General features: G+C 44.1%; 1 protein-coding gene and 1 long non-coding RNA gene across 2 annotated transcripts in view; one reads left to right on the forward strand and one right to left on the reverse strand.

Moving 5' to 3' along the window:
* Window positions 1-12328, reverse strand: part of LOC115596334 (ankyrin-3-like) — a 141179-nt gene extending 128851 nt beyond the window's left edge. Inside the window, exon 1 of the mRNA XM_030441285.1 lies at window positions 12010-12328. Coding sequence (XP_030297145.1) covers window positions 12010-12078 — 69 coding nt within the window. The 5' untranslated portion in view covers window positions 12079-12328. The remainder of the gene's footprint in view (window positions 1-12009) is intronic.
* Window positions 12329-12999: 671 nt separating this feature from the next.
* On the forward strand, window positions 13000-17661 carry LOC115596337 (uncharacterized). Its single transcript, XR_003986883.1, has 3 exons — window positions 13000-13128; window positions 14727-15588; window positions 16030-17661. It is a non-coding gene; the product is annotated as an uncharacterized LOC115596337 (long non-coding RNA).
* The last annotated feature ends 233 nt before the right edge of the window (window positions 17662-17894 follow it).

Below are 17894 nucleotides of genomic sequence, written 5' to 3' on the forward strand. Positions count from 1 at the left end.
GTTATTACAGTCAAAGCTATAAAAGTATCAAAGGTTTGATACTCAGCCCTAAGTGCAACATGCACTAAACACTGAGTTCGCCTTTTAGTCACCACTTTTCTCTATGTTATTATGTTATGTTCTCATTTTAATTAAACTAGTCGCTCTGTATGTATCTGCAGCTGATGACAGCTGTCTGTATCACCTCTCGAAAGATGTCCAGGTTGTTCCATTAACAAACACACACATACACACACACACACACACAAAGGTCCAGAGGGTGTCTCATTAGCGGACTCACACCCTCACAGCTGGAGGTTGTCACATTGGGTGTGTACTGTCACTGACCACAGGGCAGGAGAAGCCCTGTGACCAACCCACACACACACACACACCAGCTTCTGCAAAATCACTGAGGCCTTCCACACCATACACACACATGCACACACAACACACAGGCAAAATCAAATGGAAACAAATAACATATATATCCCTGAACAACTCCCACATGCCCCATCCAAGCCTCAGGCAATGCTACTTTCACGCTTCAGCTTATTGCAAGCCCAGTAAACACAGTTGAAGAACAGTGAAGGTAAAACTGGCTAGATGGCACTCAGCGCTGGGACCGTGATCAATGATCAACTTTACAATTTCCACTTCTTTTTTCCACCAAGCATCAAACCTTGAGCTTTTCAGTGTCAGAAAATGGCGCTTATACAAATCATTCTCTAGAGTGACAAGAGAAAATGCCTGTGTCATGCAGTGTCGACAGAGAACACAGAGCTTTTCAAAAATCTTGATATGATTGTCAACCTTCGCAGACATTGTTGAGCACTCCCACGTAGCAGTAGCTTCGACTTGAAGCCAACTTTCTGTCAAGGTTTTCATCGCAGCTGCTCAGGAATTTCTGTTTGCCGGTTAGCAGGAAGCATTTATCGCCATCAATCAAATCACTATCTGACGCTCGTGCTGTTGTCTGACAAACACACAACAAAAACATGCCAATGACAACACTTTTCAGCCTAATGGAGACACAAAATAAGCGATGGCTTGGGGGAAAAGATACTTGCATATCATCAGGAATCTGAAAAAGGACAGTGAAAGCTGTTCCAAGAGCTTTTTCATTTAATGGGCCATTACATCACCGCTGTTTGTACAGCAGAGATCATAAATGGAGGAGCAACATATTGGGATGTGTGTTGCTGAGTGAAGCAGGTGTTTTGGAAAATGACGCATCCAACCACTGCCGGCTACTCATTAAAGTCAATGATGTGGGGAACGGATGGTACAGAGAGGAGAGGATGTGGTGAGAGGTGCAGTGAGGTTTTTCAACATGGTAATAAAGACTTCGATTGTCTGAGCATGAATAATTCAAGTTTGCTTATAGCAGCGTACGACAAAGAAACAGTCTTAGGTCCAGTTCAAAATGTCTCAGGGCAAATGGAGGCCAAGAGAAACAGCAAGCAGACGGGCAACTTTTGCTCCCCCCCCCCCCAAGGAGAAAGGAATACCATCGTATGAAAACCACATCGGTCTGTCTGTAACAGATATTGGGTTATCGATATCAATATCAAGCTAATCCCGTCTGTCTGGCTCCTCCACTCTTTGGCTGCGAGAGTAAAGGAGAGAGGAAGTGATGAGGTGAACACTTTTGTTCTTCCACTGAAACCTGACAAATGTCAAAGTTTGACTACAGCAGCACTGAGATGATTTCCAGAGTTACGTTGCACTGCGAGAACACTGTATTGGTTCCATCGCTCCGAACCGAAGTTCCTGGGAATGTGGATCTCCTGCATGCCTGCGGAGATGTATCTAAGGGTGTACATGTGAGCATTCACCTGCATGCATTCTTATACTCATCCACTTCTCCTACAACTGCTCTCCTCCCACTCTCTCTCTCTCTGCTTAACATCTCACGATCCCCTGTGGTTTCACCTGTCGTGATTCTCTACGCTTCACTTTCTTTTAAAGACATGATTCTCCCAGTCTTCCCCTGTCTCTCATCCATCATCATCATCCTCTGTCTCGCCTCCTACTTACCTACTCACTCCTTCCAATCCTCTTCCCCGATGCTACTCAACCATCTGGCCCAGGTGATGTTGCCTTAGGGCTCACATTACAGTGCCGTCATCCCTGAACTGAAATCTAAAAAGGGGAGCATTTAATATGGTCCTCCCAGGTGGTATACTTCCCTCCACCCCCGCACTTCTTCATGGTGCTGTTTCAAGAGCCCCACTGGCAGGGTTGCCCCTGTGGAAGGCCACCGGAGAGCCTGGGAAAAGCCATAAAAGCATGAATAAGGGAAGTGTAACATTGTGGAACACCTGAAGCTGACGGCTGGACGGGCCACTATTCATGGGAAGTTTTTTTTAAACCTGGTGAAGGTCTTTGTACCTTCATCTTTGTAATGTCTTTTTAGAAAATCTATCCCTGATTGCAAGTGATGTGAACAGTGTGGGAATTTTGTTACTGACTGGATCAGTAAAATGTGTGTGTGTGTTCCTGTACACTGAACAAAGAGTGGACCACATATTTAACCAACAGATTATAGGGACATGTTTGGGAAGTGGGGACATTTTGCCTGGTACTCACTTCTACAAAGGGCTGTTTCAGGGTTAAGACTCTGTTTTACAGTTATGGTTGCTATTAGGTTTAGTTCAGAGTTGGGATAAGGATTCAGGTTAGGCATTTAGTTGTTAGGGTTGAAGTTATAGAAAGGGGCTCGGGAAGACATTATGTCATGGTGAGTAGGGGTTAGGGTTAGACTTATCGTGTTAAGGTGAAAGCATCACAGGGTGAATTTAAAGATGGGTATAGGGTCCAAACAACAGTGTTGGTAATACGGGGGAGGCAGTATGGGAGTGGGGTGGCTGTAGCTCAGCGGAGCAGGTCGGTTAGTGACCGGAATGGTTTAAATCCCAGCTCCAGGCTGAGCTGAGCTGCATGTTAAAGTGTCCTTGAGCAAGATACTAAACCCCAAATTTCTCCTGATGTGCGGTCGGCACCTTGCTTGGCGGCCTCTGCCATCAGTGAGGGCCCTGCGATGAGCTGGCGACTTGTCCAGGGTCTTGCCCTCGCCCAGAGACAGCTGGGATTGGCTCCAGCAAAAAAAAAACATAAAAGGGATAAAGCGGTTACAAACAATGGATGGATGGATGAAAGTATGGGAGGGGCAGTTGGCACACCAATGTACACCGCCACATACATTTTGAGGCAGTCATGAAACTTTACAGGATTGTAGATGAACTCATGTCTCATGTAGTAAATACTGATGGGTCGGAACTTCAACATGCAGCTGATGTCATTCCTTCACAAGATAGTCAAGTTGAACTTGCAGCTCTTGGTGAAAGTGAGGGTGACAAGTGACTTGAATCAAGAGACGTGTACTTTATAAACATGAAATAGAAAGCATGATGTTTTCTTTCCTAAACCTGACCAAACCCTGGACGTCGGATCTTGCATCTAAAGAGCTGCACTTTCAACATCCAACAAACATCGCAACCATCTACAACTACGACTTCAAAGCAGCACAAAAATGAGGCACTTTGCACTATATAATATTGCTTGGCAGAGTGTGTCTCCAGGATGTCCCCCTCACCAAGTTTTCCGGTAACAGTTTGGCATGAATAGCGCTTAATTGGCAACTTGCTCTACATTTCAAAATATTGCCTCAGTCGGCAGCTATCTCCAGACTACCTGGGTTTAAGAGGAAGCCAGGATCCTGCTGTTAAGTGCGTCTTAAGGCTGGGAGCCAGCAGAGGGGTCTTAACATGTGACCTGTTTTTTTAAGAGAGACTGCACCTATCTCCTCTGCCGAGGATTACACAGTTCATCTTTCATTTCATTTACCTTTTTTTCTTCACTAACAAGCTTCAACTCTTTATCCTGTGGAGGAAGCAGGAGTGAGCCATCTGGCTTGGCTCCACTGTGGATGAATTCCTGATCTCACAATACATCATCCGACTCAAATAAACAACACCTGTGAACCAATGGCACAATAAGGGAAGAATACCCCTTTTCTTTATTTCATTTTGATGAATGTATTTCTTTTAATTCAAGAAAAAACATTGGGTCTTCTTTCACAGGCACCATTCAGGTCCTCATGGGGCCACTGCTCTGAAATCTGATACTGACATCTAGACTGGTTCCACCCACCACCATTTGCTGTGTGCATTTTATTGTAAATAAATACAATCAGCCTGCACATCAAACAGGATGAAGAGCAATTTGCATCACGCGAGGAGATGTCTTTCACGTGGGACAAAGTGTGGGAATAGTGTGATCTTTTGTCAGCTCTTACACGTGGATGTTATGTTCCCTGCATCTGTGGTGCTAATTTTTCGTGAAGAACAATTAACAGCCGGAGCATCTATGACTCAGTTCATTAAAGTAACTGCTATAAATAAACCGGCGATTTTTAAGCCTTCTGCTTATGTTGATTTTGGCTGCTTTCATGCATTTGCACATGAGCTGTAGTAAAAGCACTGATATTAAACAACTGAGAAATAAGGTGAGACAACGCTGCGGTCACGACAAGGTCGCCAGACAACACAGTGAGCATAAACCACTGTTATTGCTTTCGGCACAGAACAAAAGCTTTTGTTATCCCGAGCTCTGTTGCATTTAACAGTTGCCATGGCGACGCCGAACCAGGAGAGGCTTAAGGAGGATCCCGAACTCGATAAAAAAAAAAAAAAAAAAGGGGTTTCTAAATCTGACAGTGGAACTCTCTATTTGACTTCCTCCCTTTTTCTTCCGTTACTGACTCGCACTGTGGAGTCCTTTTGAAGACAAGAGGGAAAGAGGAGAAGAGGAATGGAAAGAGCACAACGGAGCGAGATGTAAAGAGCCTTCCGGACGGAGCTGTGGGAAACGGAAGAGGCTGCGGGAATCAGGCAGCAGCGACTGCCAGCAGAGAAAATACCAGTAGAGTGGATATGAAGGCACGCATTATTACATTGTAGACATCTCAAAGCAACAGTCTGGGCCACCAAGCAGCGCAGGTTGAAGACGTTTGGCCTTTCTGCATTCAAATTTGGTCGTGATTCAGCAATTTCATTCACATGACCCGGCTGTATATTGATTAAAAAAGCCCATGCATAGAATATCATTCTGCACTCCTTAAGTTTAATATTCAGACTGGCCTCTTTTTTAATCACATACGGGGGTTTCACATGTGTTTATTAGACACCCACCTCCTGATAAGAGTCCAACACTGGCTCTAGCTGTTTCTTACAGGGAGAGAAACTCATTTTAAATTGCGCTGAGCTCTCACCGCTATCGATTCATTCTCGCCGACAGAACATAAAAAAACTAACCGAGGCATTTCCTCAAATTGCTGCCTTTTGTTGATTGAGGAGGAGGCATGGATGGATAGAGTGAAGAGCGACAAGCACTTGTTAGGCCTTTTTTGTTGATTAGGTCTGGTTCAACAGCCTTGTTAGTTGGCCATGCAAGGCCACTCTATTTCTGTCTGTGCTTGTGTGCTTCTGTTTGACGGTACTGTATATGTGTATTCATATTAAAGCCTCCTCGAGCGTATAAATGCACGTCTTTGTCTGACAGCAACAGCTGCCTCAGGTTTGCATCCAGAAAGCTGACTTGTGATTAAACCAGCGAGCCATCAGCAAATCAGTCAAATAACTGGTCAGTCAGCATTGAACCAGTCAGGCAGTGAGCGAACAGTCCTGCAGGGCTCATAAGGGCTTGAAAAAGTTTGTACAAAAATAATTACAGCTGTTACAAAAGGCCACACTAGAGGGTGTAGTGCAAAGCTGACCGTCAAAGGGAGGGGCAGCAGAACAATAAACATAAATATATGGATATAATGGCACACATCATCAGATAGTCCCTGTTGAAAGGAATTCATATATCTTTCACAATGGACAAAAAGCCAATTATTGTATAAACAATGAAAAGAAAAGTGAGAGAGAGAAGTTCAGACCCTGGTTACTTTCTCACGTCCACACACCTGGTGGTGGGCGCGAGCGTCAGATCGACGGTTTTGGAAGATTAAAGAAATTGCAATACCAGACAAGTGTGCGAGGAGCGGGACTTCTGAAGCTCCTGGCCCCTTTAATCTCCCCCTACAGCAATTCAGAGATCAAGGGAGAGCTACTGAGTGACAGAGAGGGAAACACTCCTCCTTCACACCTTCTTCTTCCCTTCCCCTTCCATGTACTCCTCTGTCACTCCCTAAATCACACCTCACTACTTCTTCACCCCTCTCTATTTCACCTCTTTCTCTCCCATCCACATCCCTCTCTCCCTTGGCTCTCTGTCTCCTTCTTCACCTCATCCCTCTCTCCCTCCATCCCTCAGCAGAGAGAGAAGAACATGGATAGTTAATCTGGGAGTGATGGAGCTCTGACAGGCTGACCCCTCTGCCCTCTCCCCAGGGCATGCAGCTGTGCCCTGGCTCCGCGACGCCTACCTCCCCAAACACACATCCACACAGAAACTGGCAGGACTACACCCACCTACACACATGCATGCATACATTTATAGAGCTACTGAGGGAGCACACATGTGCACTTACTTACACCTCCACACTCTGATAGAGCACATGTGCATGTGTGCGGCTTTATATAAGTCATCACATTTCTGCGCTGGGCCCAGGATGTGCGGCAGAAACAAGGAATGTCAGGTGTCGGGGAATCACAGGTTAGAGGATTTTTCTGGCCTGATACCAATATCAATACTTAGGTTCGATGGATTTTTCTGGCGTTTTATGTGTGTATGTGTGCTGCTGCAAAAGTTTCTAGACTAAACTTGGCATCCACCGAGAACAAGTTCTGTAGAGTTAAATATAATCCTGCATTCGGGGCGCCGTTTAGCTCAGTTGGTAGAGCGGGCGTCCCATGTACAGAGGCTTTGTCCTTGCTGCAGCGGCCCGGGGTTCGAGTCCCAGCCTGAGGCCCTTTGCTGCGTGTCACTCCCCCTCTCTCTCACCCTTATTCCTGGTGTCGCCTGAGCTGTTCTCTGAATAATGCTAAAAAAGGCCCCCAAAAATACATATATATAATCCTGCATTCATTATTAAGCAGGTTTGACATTTGAAAAGCTTTTTTTAATGTTTCATTTTGACATTTAATCACGTTTCATTCCTGCAATATCATAACACACGTTTGAAAAAAAAGATGTGGCACGTATTTTGCTGAACACATTGGTTCTTCATTTAGCAGTAGTGCTACTACTAATGAGTATTTTAATTATTGATCAATCTGCAGAATACATTCTTAATTCATGAACTAATCATTTATGAAATAATGCAAGCTCTGGGGTCTGGGGTCTAGTTTCACTGAGGCATTAAAGAAAATAATGGAAACTCTTCACACTGGTGAAGTGACTGTGGCTCAGGTGTAGAGCCAGCGTCTTGTTATCAGAAGGTCACTAATTCGAATCCCCCGGTCTCCATGTCAAAGTGTCCTTGGGCAAGATCCTGAACCCCAAACTGCTCCTGATGTGCTGGTCAGCACCTTGCATGGAAGCCACCGCCATCAGTGTGTGAATTACTGTAAGTCGCATTCTAAATGTAACTAGAGCGAGGGAATCTTCGGCGATGATGGCGACTTACATGATAAGTCAACTATCAAAATATTGCTGATTATTTTTTGTGGTTCAGCTAATCAATTAACTGCAGCAGCATGCTGTATTTCCTGTATAAGCTCTCTCCCCAATCAGCCCTTAAACCATAACCTGCCCCTCTTGAGGACTTTTTCTGTGCCAGGTCCATTAGCCTAATCTGAAAAACAAAAGCAGCACTTCGCTTGCTCTCTCTCTCTCGCAGTCTCCCCTCACACAACCAATGCGCACATACACTTCACATCTTCCATCAGCACATTCACCAGTGCCCTGCTGTTATCTTGGGGATGTAATGTGCCATTTCTCTTTGAAAGCACTGTCACAGAACGGCTTATTTCGCCAGTCCTCCAGACGCGGGGCTCTCTGTCTCTGGCAGGGTTTTTCCAAGCAAGACAAAGAACAGAGCTGCCTGAGCCTTGCTGCCTGGCTGTCTCATTAGGAACGAGACAACAGAGGCAACACAAAAGAGAGATGTACTCATTCCGGTGAAAAGTGGAAGCATGGGGAAAATGAGCCAAAGTCATCCATCCTTTTTACTGTATTTTCTGTTTGTTCATTTCTATTTCTGAAAGCAAAATGACAGCAACAAGTAAACGAGATCTTGTCCCGCTTTAGTGGTTTTATGACTGTGAGATCTACTGCGACGAGTGGCAGCAGGATACACCGACTCTGGAGAAATATGATCCTGTTTGTGGCAGAATTTAGGTGTTTCAGTGATTCCACAATCCTCAACTGTCCCCATCCATCAGCGTGTTTGACAATAACAGCTCTGCTTAGGTCTTTCTGACAGAAAAAACCCCATCGTCCCTCACACACAATCGTTACACAACCTTTGGAAGTGTAAACATACAGCACATCTTGCAGTTAAGGGCCGTTTATTTTGGGAGGATATAAACCTGGTAAAACGATGGTGTTTCTCGAGCTATGTAAGCACCTCTTATATAACAATGTGTTTGGTTTGCTGAGGATATTTATTTGGGAAAAAAAAACAAAAAACTTTTTGTCCGCCATCCAAGTCTGAATATGAATTGAAATCAGAAGCGCACAGATCCTCTATTAATCCTCGACTCCTCGTTGGGTATAGGCTATTGTATATAAACATATGATATAGTTTACATAACTGTACGTGGCGGTTACGTAAGTCTCCAGATCTGGGTAAATAAAATGTATCTTCACTGTCCTGATAATATAAACGCTTCCTTTAGTCGCTCAGCGGAATTTTGTTGAGCATAGTTTTTAGTTATTAGGAGTCTGGAAGTGCGATACGTCCGTGCAAGTCCCCGGTGGTCTTTTTATCTTGCAGACACATTTTCTCCCTTATTGCTGTCCTCTTTTTGTGCAAGAAAACTGTTCTATGTCCAATTTAAGCAGCTAAACACACCAAAAACCCGTCAGCACCAAGAGCACAGCGAAGCCAGACGTCCAGTGACAAGCATGTACTCCACGCACACACACACACACACAGACACACACACTTGACCCAGCCGTAGCTCCTGTGTGCTCCGACTAAATGCAGCGGAATTCCTGTTAAAACAGCGAGTGTGTGTGCGCGTGTTTGTGTGTCTGCGTGTTATGTAAACCTCATTATCTCTATCACTACATCAAATTCTTATCATTAAGCCGCTGCGGGATCATAGAGCATTTGGCAAAACATCAAAGTGCTACACAAACTCGAAGCGCTCGCGACGGCACACACACACACACACACACACACACACACACACACACACACTGATAAGGAACATTACACAAAAAGGGAAACACAATATTGTGTTTGGTGTTGATTTACGACTCCCGTCTTAATCGGGAGAAGTCTGGGACCTTGAGTCAAAAGATGTTTGATTGTATCCTTGAGCCCCCCCCCTCCCCATCCTTACACACACACACACACACACACACACACACTGTCACACCAGCTGCCTCATGAAAAATATATTTCTGTTCTGGCCACCAAGTTCACCAGTCCACCCCCTCTTCACTCTCTCTCTCTCTCTCCCTGCCTGCTCTCACCCCTCGACATCTTTCGCTCAGAACAGAAAACTGGTTGCCATGGCTACAATCATTAACACATCTGGCATAGTCATCTGGCGTGCACATGCGCACAGAGAAAAATACACACGGACACACATTTGGTGCGCCCGCACACACGACCAACAAACAAACAGCATCGATATGTAAAAGCATTAATATGCAGCACTTTTCGCCGCCCTGGTTTCAGTTTCACGGCTGCAGTCTGGAGCTGGGGTGGGAGAGATAACAGGCCGAGGCTTGTCGGGGGAAACGCATCGTCGGAGAACTTTGGGCCTCAGTGATAATCCTATTGGTGAATTTTACCCAACCCTCCTTCATCTTAATCCGTGGGGAAATGGAGTCGATGTGGAGAAGAAGAACCGACTCCTCTGATATTAAACGTTCTGCCTCAATACATTATTCAAACTTCATTGTCTCTTCATTGTCTCAAACTTGCAGTTATTTTGTATATATTCAAACTTGTAGAATATGTAAACATTGCTGTAAGCGTCCTCTTTACAAATTTGTCACGTATACACAATATTGGATTTTCGCCGATATCCGCTATGCTGATATTTTCCAACTCATTGTGGCCGATTGCCATCGCAGATACTAATATATGCACAGATTCTTAACAGCAGGATTTATGAGAACATCAAGTCTCTCCTGTAGTGGAATTAACATATTTTCATGTTGACTCTTATTGTGCATGAGCTGCGGACATGAAATTCTTGGCAACATAAGAGAGCTAATAAATCAACTGTTCATGTTGCGTGCACATAATTAAAGATGTTATAAGTCCTTTGTTATATATTTTGTTGAGTTGTGTACTGACATTCTCCCAAATAACCTGAATAACTATTCGGTTCTGTCAGGTCAAAGAGGTCGCCATCACGAAATATATTCCCTGAACATATATTTTCACAAACATTATCTTAATATTTTTCCTTTTTTATATTCATACTGTTCTGCTCAACAGTTCTATATCAGTTTGTTCTTGAGGTAAACAAAGACTGCTCACATTTATTAGTTTTCAACAGCCCCTACACCACTAAATGATTTCTCTTTGTGTTAACGTTTCATTACCGCACTCAGTCGTTTGAACATCTTGTCTCCAGACTGACAGCTTTGCCACTGAGGGTGGCAAGTCAACATAGCTATAAATAATTTAAAGAATACGTTTTACTTTCCCAATAACAGATTCAGTCAGCCTTGTAAAATTTATAGTGGCTGCTGTAACTGTGCGGTTTTGCTTTGTTGTGGTCTTCCCCTGTCCTACAGTCCCCTGATCTCCAGGGCCACCTCCGATGTAGATTCAGCCCCGTGCGAGCCTGAATGATCTGGAAAATACTCTGTGTGTGTGTGTGTGTGTGTGTGTGTGTGTGTGTGTGTGTGTGTGCGTGACCGTGTGCATTTTGTGACACTGTTAGTGCACGATCAGTGGCTGTGAGCACCAAAACACATTTATCATAGGCTGACACAACAGCATGGGAGGCGCTTTTAATAATGCTCATGCCACAAACAGAAACTGCTCGAGGTGTTTAACTGTGGACCACAAGCTTAAAATCACACACACGCAAAAACCTACATTCCTCTTCGTGAGTCAAAACACGTTTCCGTGGCTCCGCAGAAACACCTTTAATTAAACGCCAATATAACTCCTGAGGAAAACAACAGGACAACTATGCATATGTTACATAGGGTGCATGTGTCTCTCTCACACACACACACACACACACACACACACCACACACAGCTGTGGAGGAGTTTGACAGTACAACAGATGCCTGTGCGGTGCGTGCATTCTGCTGCCCCCACCCACCCCAACCCCTGAGGACATCCCCATGCCTCCCATTATACTCTCTCTCTCTCTCTCTCTCTCTCTCTCTCTCTCTCTCTCTCGCTCTCTCTCCACTTTACATACCACCGCTCGCCCAGCCAATCACCCAGAGCAAAACAACCAGACCGACCAGTCGCTGCTGCGTGGTGATCATAACAACTGGTGAGTGACAGGCGGCATTTCAATGGGCTTCTGGTAGCATTTCAGGTGAGGCTAAACAAACATTTCTCCCTCTCGTCAGAGCCACATGCGGGCTTCTGGAAGACGGAAAAAATGTGGAAACACTTGACAGAGAAAACAAACCAGGTGTACGGCATGCACTGTCAATGAACTCGCTCTTATATAATACAAACCTACTCTCCCAAACGTCCGCGTGGATCCAGATTTGGCCAGAGCAAATGAACGACCAAAAGAAATCCATTAAAAAGCAATTAAAACGTGATCAAACACAGCCTTCAGTCACTTTACAATGGGTTCATCAACCTCACTCATTAATCTCAGCTCATCACCTCTCACTTCTCCTGTTCACACACCTCAAGCAACAACTGAGCACAGGGAGACAAACCAAGACAAAGAAAGCTCTTCCCCTCTCTTACCTTTTTGCCTTTCTTCTTGCGATGGGCTGCTTTCCCGCCGCCTGCTTTCTCCTTAGCTTCCTCACTCATGTTCAGAGATCTCCCCCTGTTCCACTCCTCTCCTCACTTTTTTTTTTGTTTTAATCCAGCATGTAGGAGCTTGTGGAGTGGAGCGGCAGCGGCTGCTGTCTTCACTGGCGAAACGTTGCCACAGAAATGTCCATTCTGAAGCAGTGAAGGAAGGATTGTTCCATGCAGAGTGGGAGTGCGCGTGAAGAGAGGAGAGACTGGGAGGACTGTGCTGATGCTCTCTCTCCCTCCTCCTCCTCCACCTCCTCCTCCTCCTCTTCTTCCACTCCTCTTCCTCTCCACGTTCACAAACACACACACACTTGCGCTCACACACACACACGCGCGCTCGCCGAAGGTCCACTCCCACTTGCTGCCTTTGCCGTGCGCAATTGGCGACTCTCTCCGGCGCACTCAGAGGCAGGGCGTGGAGGCAGGAGGAGAGTGGGGAGATAGAGGAGGAGGAGGAAGATGAAGAGGAGGAGGATGTGGAAGATGAAGGGAAGGAAGGAAGAAAAAAAAAGAAGTGTATTCCTGGCTGGATGTGGTGCTGCCTACCTGAGGCTGGAGACTCTCAAAGAGAAAGAGACAAAGACGAACACCCAAAAAAATGGGATAGGGGAGGAAGAGCAAGAGAAGCAGAAAGAGAGTGAGAAAAGGCAGAGAAAAAAAACTGGTTGGTGAGACAGAGAGAGGATGAGAGGAGAAGAGTGTGAAATGGTGTTACTGGTAAAAGAGAGAAAGGGCGCAAAGGCTGAGGCAGAAGAAGGGGGGCGTGATCCACACGGTCTCCTCACTCTGCCGGCTGGGTGATTTCTGCTGTTGCTCCCTGCACAGACGTTGTGATATGAAATGAGACTCTTCACTCCTCTGACAGGCCAGTAGAGAGACAGAGAGACAGGGAGAGAGAGAGAGAGAGAGGGAGGATCATTAACACGATGCATCAGGTCCTTCCAGAAAAGGAAGTCTCCCCACTAGCCTCTGCCAGCAGGATCAGCTTACTGGAAACTGGAACAGAACAGAACTGCACCCGCCACCGACTGACTGACTGACAGGGTTCATCGTGTTGAGGTTTGTGTGTGTGTGTGTGTGTGTGTGTGTGTGTGTGTGTGTGTGTGTGTGTGTGTGTGTAATAGAGACACACACAGGTGTAGGAAGAGGAAGCAGGTTGGTAATATCCAAACAATAATCATTAACATGCCTGCGTGACAGAGACTTTGAAGAGACGGAAAGACCACACCTTCACAGCTCCAACAAGCCACGGCACTCCACCAATGAAAAACATCTAGCTAATGGGGCAGCAGGAGAGCAAGTGAATCAGGGAGAGGTGGGGGGGGAGAAAAATGGGAACAAAAAGCCCTGGGTGACACAGAAGGAGAGATCAGAAGGAGGGGTGGGGTGAGAGACAGACAGGGGAGAGAAAATGACAGTGGGAGATGGCGAGGGTGGAAAAAAAACAATGTGATATCAGTGAAACAGACAAACCGAGGAGGCATGGAGAGGATGAAAGAACAAATGAAAAAACAAATGAGAAGCAGGCAGAGGCACAGAGAGGAAGGGTTTGTTTGTGATTGCCCTCCAAACAACAGGTTCTTTATTCTGGGGGGTATATTGCGGTTAACCACCTCTCCCTCCCTCCATCACCCCCATGCTGTGTGATGTCAATAAGGCCCTGGCTTCCCAACAGAGAGATTACAGCAAGCATCTCCAGACCTTTCTAGGAAAAATCACACACCCGACACCCACTCTCTGCTAGCTAGAGCAAGCGTCCGCATCACGTTCATCCGCAGGCTAGGACAAATAAAACCTGACAACAATTTGCTCCATTTGCAAGACGAGCAATCAAACTCCTAAGAAATTGATTTCCAAACTGTGGCTTTTGGCCTCCTGAGAGGAACCCATGACTTTTTGTGACCCGATCAGTCATGATCAGTTTCTACCTGATGTCACCCAAACCTGCGCAACATCCTCCCGGATTCATACCCCTCAATTTGATTTACAATCTGCAAATCATGATTTCTATATTGTTTTTATGATTTTCTGTACATGCAATATTTGTCGACAGTCTTTCTATCTGAGGAGAGCGATCCCATCTCTGTGGCTGTACCTGGAATCCTGTATCTAACATTGAATGACTTGAGCAATGACAATTATAGCGACAGAATGGCCAGGCTGATATTTCGACCACTATTATCTTGCTGCAGATATTGTTATCAGCGTATACGTCGTTTGATTAATAGCTGGGAATATCAACACAAAAATTCCAGGAACATTTTGAGATTAGGGCAGCGAGATATTTTACAATAAAATCTAATGGATTCTTATCAAAATAAAGACCAATATATATAACGGCCTATATATTTTTTGAAGCTCACAAATATATCTATATATCTATATATACTACCAGTTGTGCTATAAAGACTTTGTACAAAAAGGGTTGATCTCAGGTGCTTTGGAGTGTAAATTGAGCAGACATGCTTCATAATAAAAGTATTTTCAGAGGAAATCAAACAGAAATTTTAGACATATTAATCTGGATGAGTCTAGTTTTCCTGGAAGAGACGATGCTAAAATAAAGATTACAGTATGTCACCACACCCCCTTTGTAATGCCTCTGAAGGAGGATTTACATGTTGAAATATTCATGACTCTGTCTTTTACTTCAACAGGCGAGATCCACTGAGATATTCATTTCTTTTTCAAGGGGACCCTGGACGACTGATTTCCATGTGATAACTGGGTAAATGTTTGTCATTTTGCCTGGTAGCAAACAGGAAACATCTCGTTAGAGAAGGAGAACGGCGGGGGTCTGATGAATGTGCCTCAGTTTAGTTTACTTTCCCATCACCACTGGCTTTGCTGCTGTTTGTGTACAGAAACACAGCTCTGCTTCCGTCACTCCGCAGTCTTTCTGGCACAGGCTTCATTTCAAACTACTGAATTAAACCAGACTGAACGATTACATAATAAATAAATCAAACTGGTTTTATTGGGGTTGTATTTGTGATAATTATGAGTCACTGTGGTTAAGAATAACAGGTTTAACATGGCGCTTACCACTAAGAGGTGTTGCCAAAGTTTGTCCATGATCGAATTATAAGAGCGCATGTGATTGCACTTAATTAAAAAGTCACCATACCAAAGGATCAAGTTTAGGGTGATTCACAAATTCCTTCAAGTTCTATATATGCTAAGTAAAATCATAGTACTGTGCCAAAGTTGTCAAGGCTATCAATCCACTTGAGTCTTAAACGAGCGAACCAAGATTTACCTTCAGTGAAGGTTTCCTAACCCTAATGATGTGCTTTACCCGAGTGAAAGCTCACGACAGATTACTAGTTTAAGCACTGGTGGTGACATATGCCGTCCTCCAGTCAGGACCATCATCCTCCTCTCTGCCATCTCCTCCTCACTTCCACCTTCCCCCATCTTCACCACCAAGTCTTCGGAGTGAGAGGAGAGAGGGATTACACACGGCTTCACACGTTAATCTGCAGCTGGAAATGTTCTCATCACTCACATTTTGTGACGGTAAGTGTGTTTGTACAGTGGAGATGATGGGGATGTGTGCACGAGTTTGATTTCGTGGGTGCTTACAGTTAATGTGCACTGTGTGTGTGTGTGTGTGTAGGTGTGTGTGTGTTTCAGGGTGTGGTTCCTCTGACTCAGTGCCAGCAGCGGTTATTATTGATTGGGCCAGGGGAAGCTCCATCAGCGAGCTGCTTATTAGGCTTTATAAACCTCACACTTCACACTTGGAAACACTACAAAGCCATGCAGAATTTAAACCACATCTGTTTATCTCTTTTCGTGTCAACATATTCAGCCACCATGACAGAAATGTGCTCACTCTCTTTACTTTCTTACTTTCAAGAAAATTACTAATATGTTAAGATGAATCTTTATTATAACACACTGATGGATCTTGCGGTAATGAAACATTTTGGCCTTTTCATGTTTTTTTTTTGATAGGACATCTTAGAGAGATGACAGGAAACGGGATGAGGGAGAGGCAGGATGACATGCAGCAAAGTGTCGCTTATTTTCCTGTCATTGACCTGGTGGAGATGTTACCTGCTGGAGAGAGTCCAAATGAATCTTGTGTTGTTACTGCTGAGGTAATGCGTTAATGTTGAACTGTAATATAGCGCCTCAATCGCAGAAACATAAACTCCTTATTTGTGTTTTTTTAGTATACAGTTTCTACAACAACTATTGAGCATCTCTGCCTCATTTTGGTTTCGTTTGTCACCATCGTTTTATACATGCCTCTCCCTTCTGTTGTGCCAACTGTTAACTGGCATTAGAAACGGATGCTCACTTTTTTATAAAGCAATATTCGACTGGGAAGATGAGACATTTCAGTGCAAATCATTTCCATTTGTCCATCTCCAGAGTCCAACCAATATGTTGGTGAGCCGATGTTATCAGCCAGTATTGGTGTATCATAGATATATGGCTGCCAGCGTATATGTTGTTGGATATGTGTCGATATGATAACTTTTATTAGATATCATAATGCAGAAAAAGATGCTTTCGTTAGTTTATAATTATTCAATTCCCAGTTTATCATATCATTGATGTCATGAAATAAAGTTTATTATTGAACTGTAGAATATCCTGCCTGTGTAACACATCTTTGTCACGACAGTTTAACAACCACATTTGAAAATATGTGTATATTGGCCGATATATTAATATTTGATAATTAATCTTGCTTATTCAACCCACTGCTTTATTTTTTTAGCAAATTGCCAAAATTCCACATCATTACATAACTGTGTTGTCAATTCTTAAGAGTTAGCATTGCTGCATTTCCCATTAAATCGTGCTGCTACTGTACATTCAGCTTTATTTATCTTCAGACACACTTGGCTCGGCTTATTTGGTGGCTACAGCTGCTGACCTAACTTATAAACATGTGCACACACTATTCCTGCTGTACTGTTTAGAGGGGGGAGTTATATTTGGTGGGGATGTTGGATTTCCATATCAAAAGGGGTATTTTCTCTCCTTGCAGTAATCTGCTGAAGAAGCAGGCATAGCATCTCCAAACCAGCCGTTATGTCCCCAATAATTTAGCGCCAGGAACGAGAAGTAAGACGACGATACAGACAGAAAGACACACAGAAAGATGTACAGTCAAACGTTGTGCCATCTTTTCCCTTCAACTCTTGTTTTAATGATCACTAAACACTTGGAAGAACCATTTTTCTATATTCAGCCCACACTGTTTTTGCATTTTCACATCACATCCCAACACTTAGCAGCACTCTGTGTACTGTGCGTACTTTGAAGTGCTGTCTCGGGTGTGTGTGAAGGGGTGGTGGGGGTAGATTATCACTGTAAGGAGACACTCTCGTACAGTAGGTTATCTGTAAGGCCATCAGTCATCCGTGACTGCCAATCCATATTAAATGGTTTATAGTTACCGTATCATTTGTAATTACTTGGAAAAGCTCTAATGAGCTGCTTAATAATTACACTCTGAGAAAACTATCATGATATTGTGAAAAAAGTACAGATAGAACTGATTATAAAGGTTTTCTTTAGGATAGTGAGGAATATACAGAATGCAAAGGATAATATAGATTTGAATGTTTAATGAATGATAATAAAGGAATAACTTAACTAAACTAAACTAAAGTGTTTGTTCATAAATTGTAAGATGTTCATATGTCTGAGGATTTAATGACTACAGTTGGAACAATATTTGCTGATGAACGGGTGGAGGCAGACATGAAGTAACCACACAGTCTCCAGATTTATCTTAATGGGTCTTGTCCTTGTGGCAAGGACCAGACAATGTCATGGGATCAGACTGTGATCTTTTGGCC

Source organism: Sparus aurata, chromosome 15 (genome assembly GCF_900880675.1).
Source record: "Sparus aurata chromosome 15, fSpaAur1.1, whole genome shotgun sequence".
NCBI lineage: Eukaryota > Metazoa > Chordata > Actinopteri > Spariformes > Sparidae > Sparus > Sparus aurata.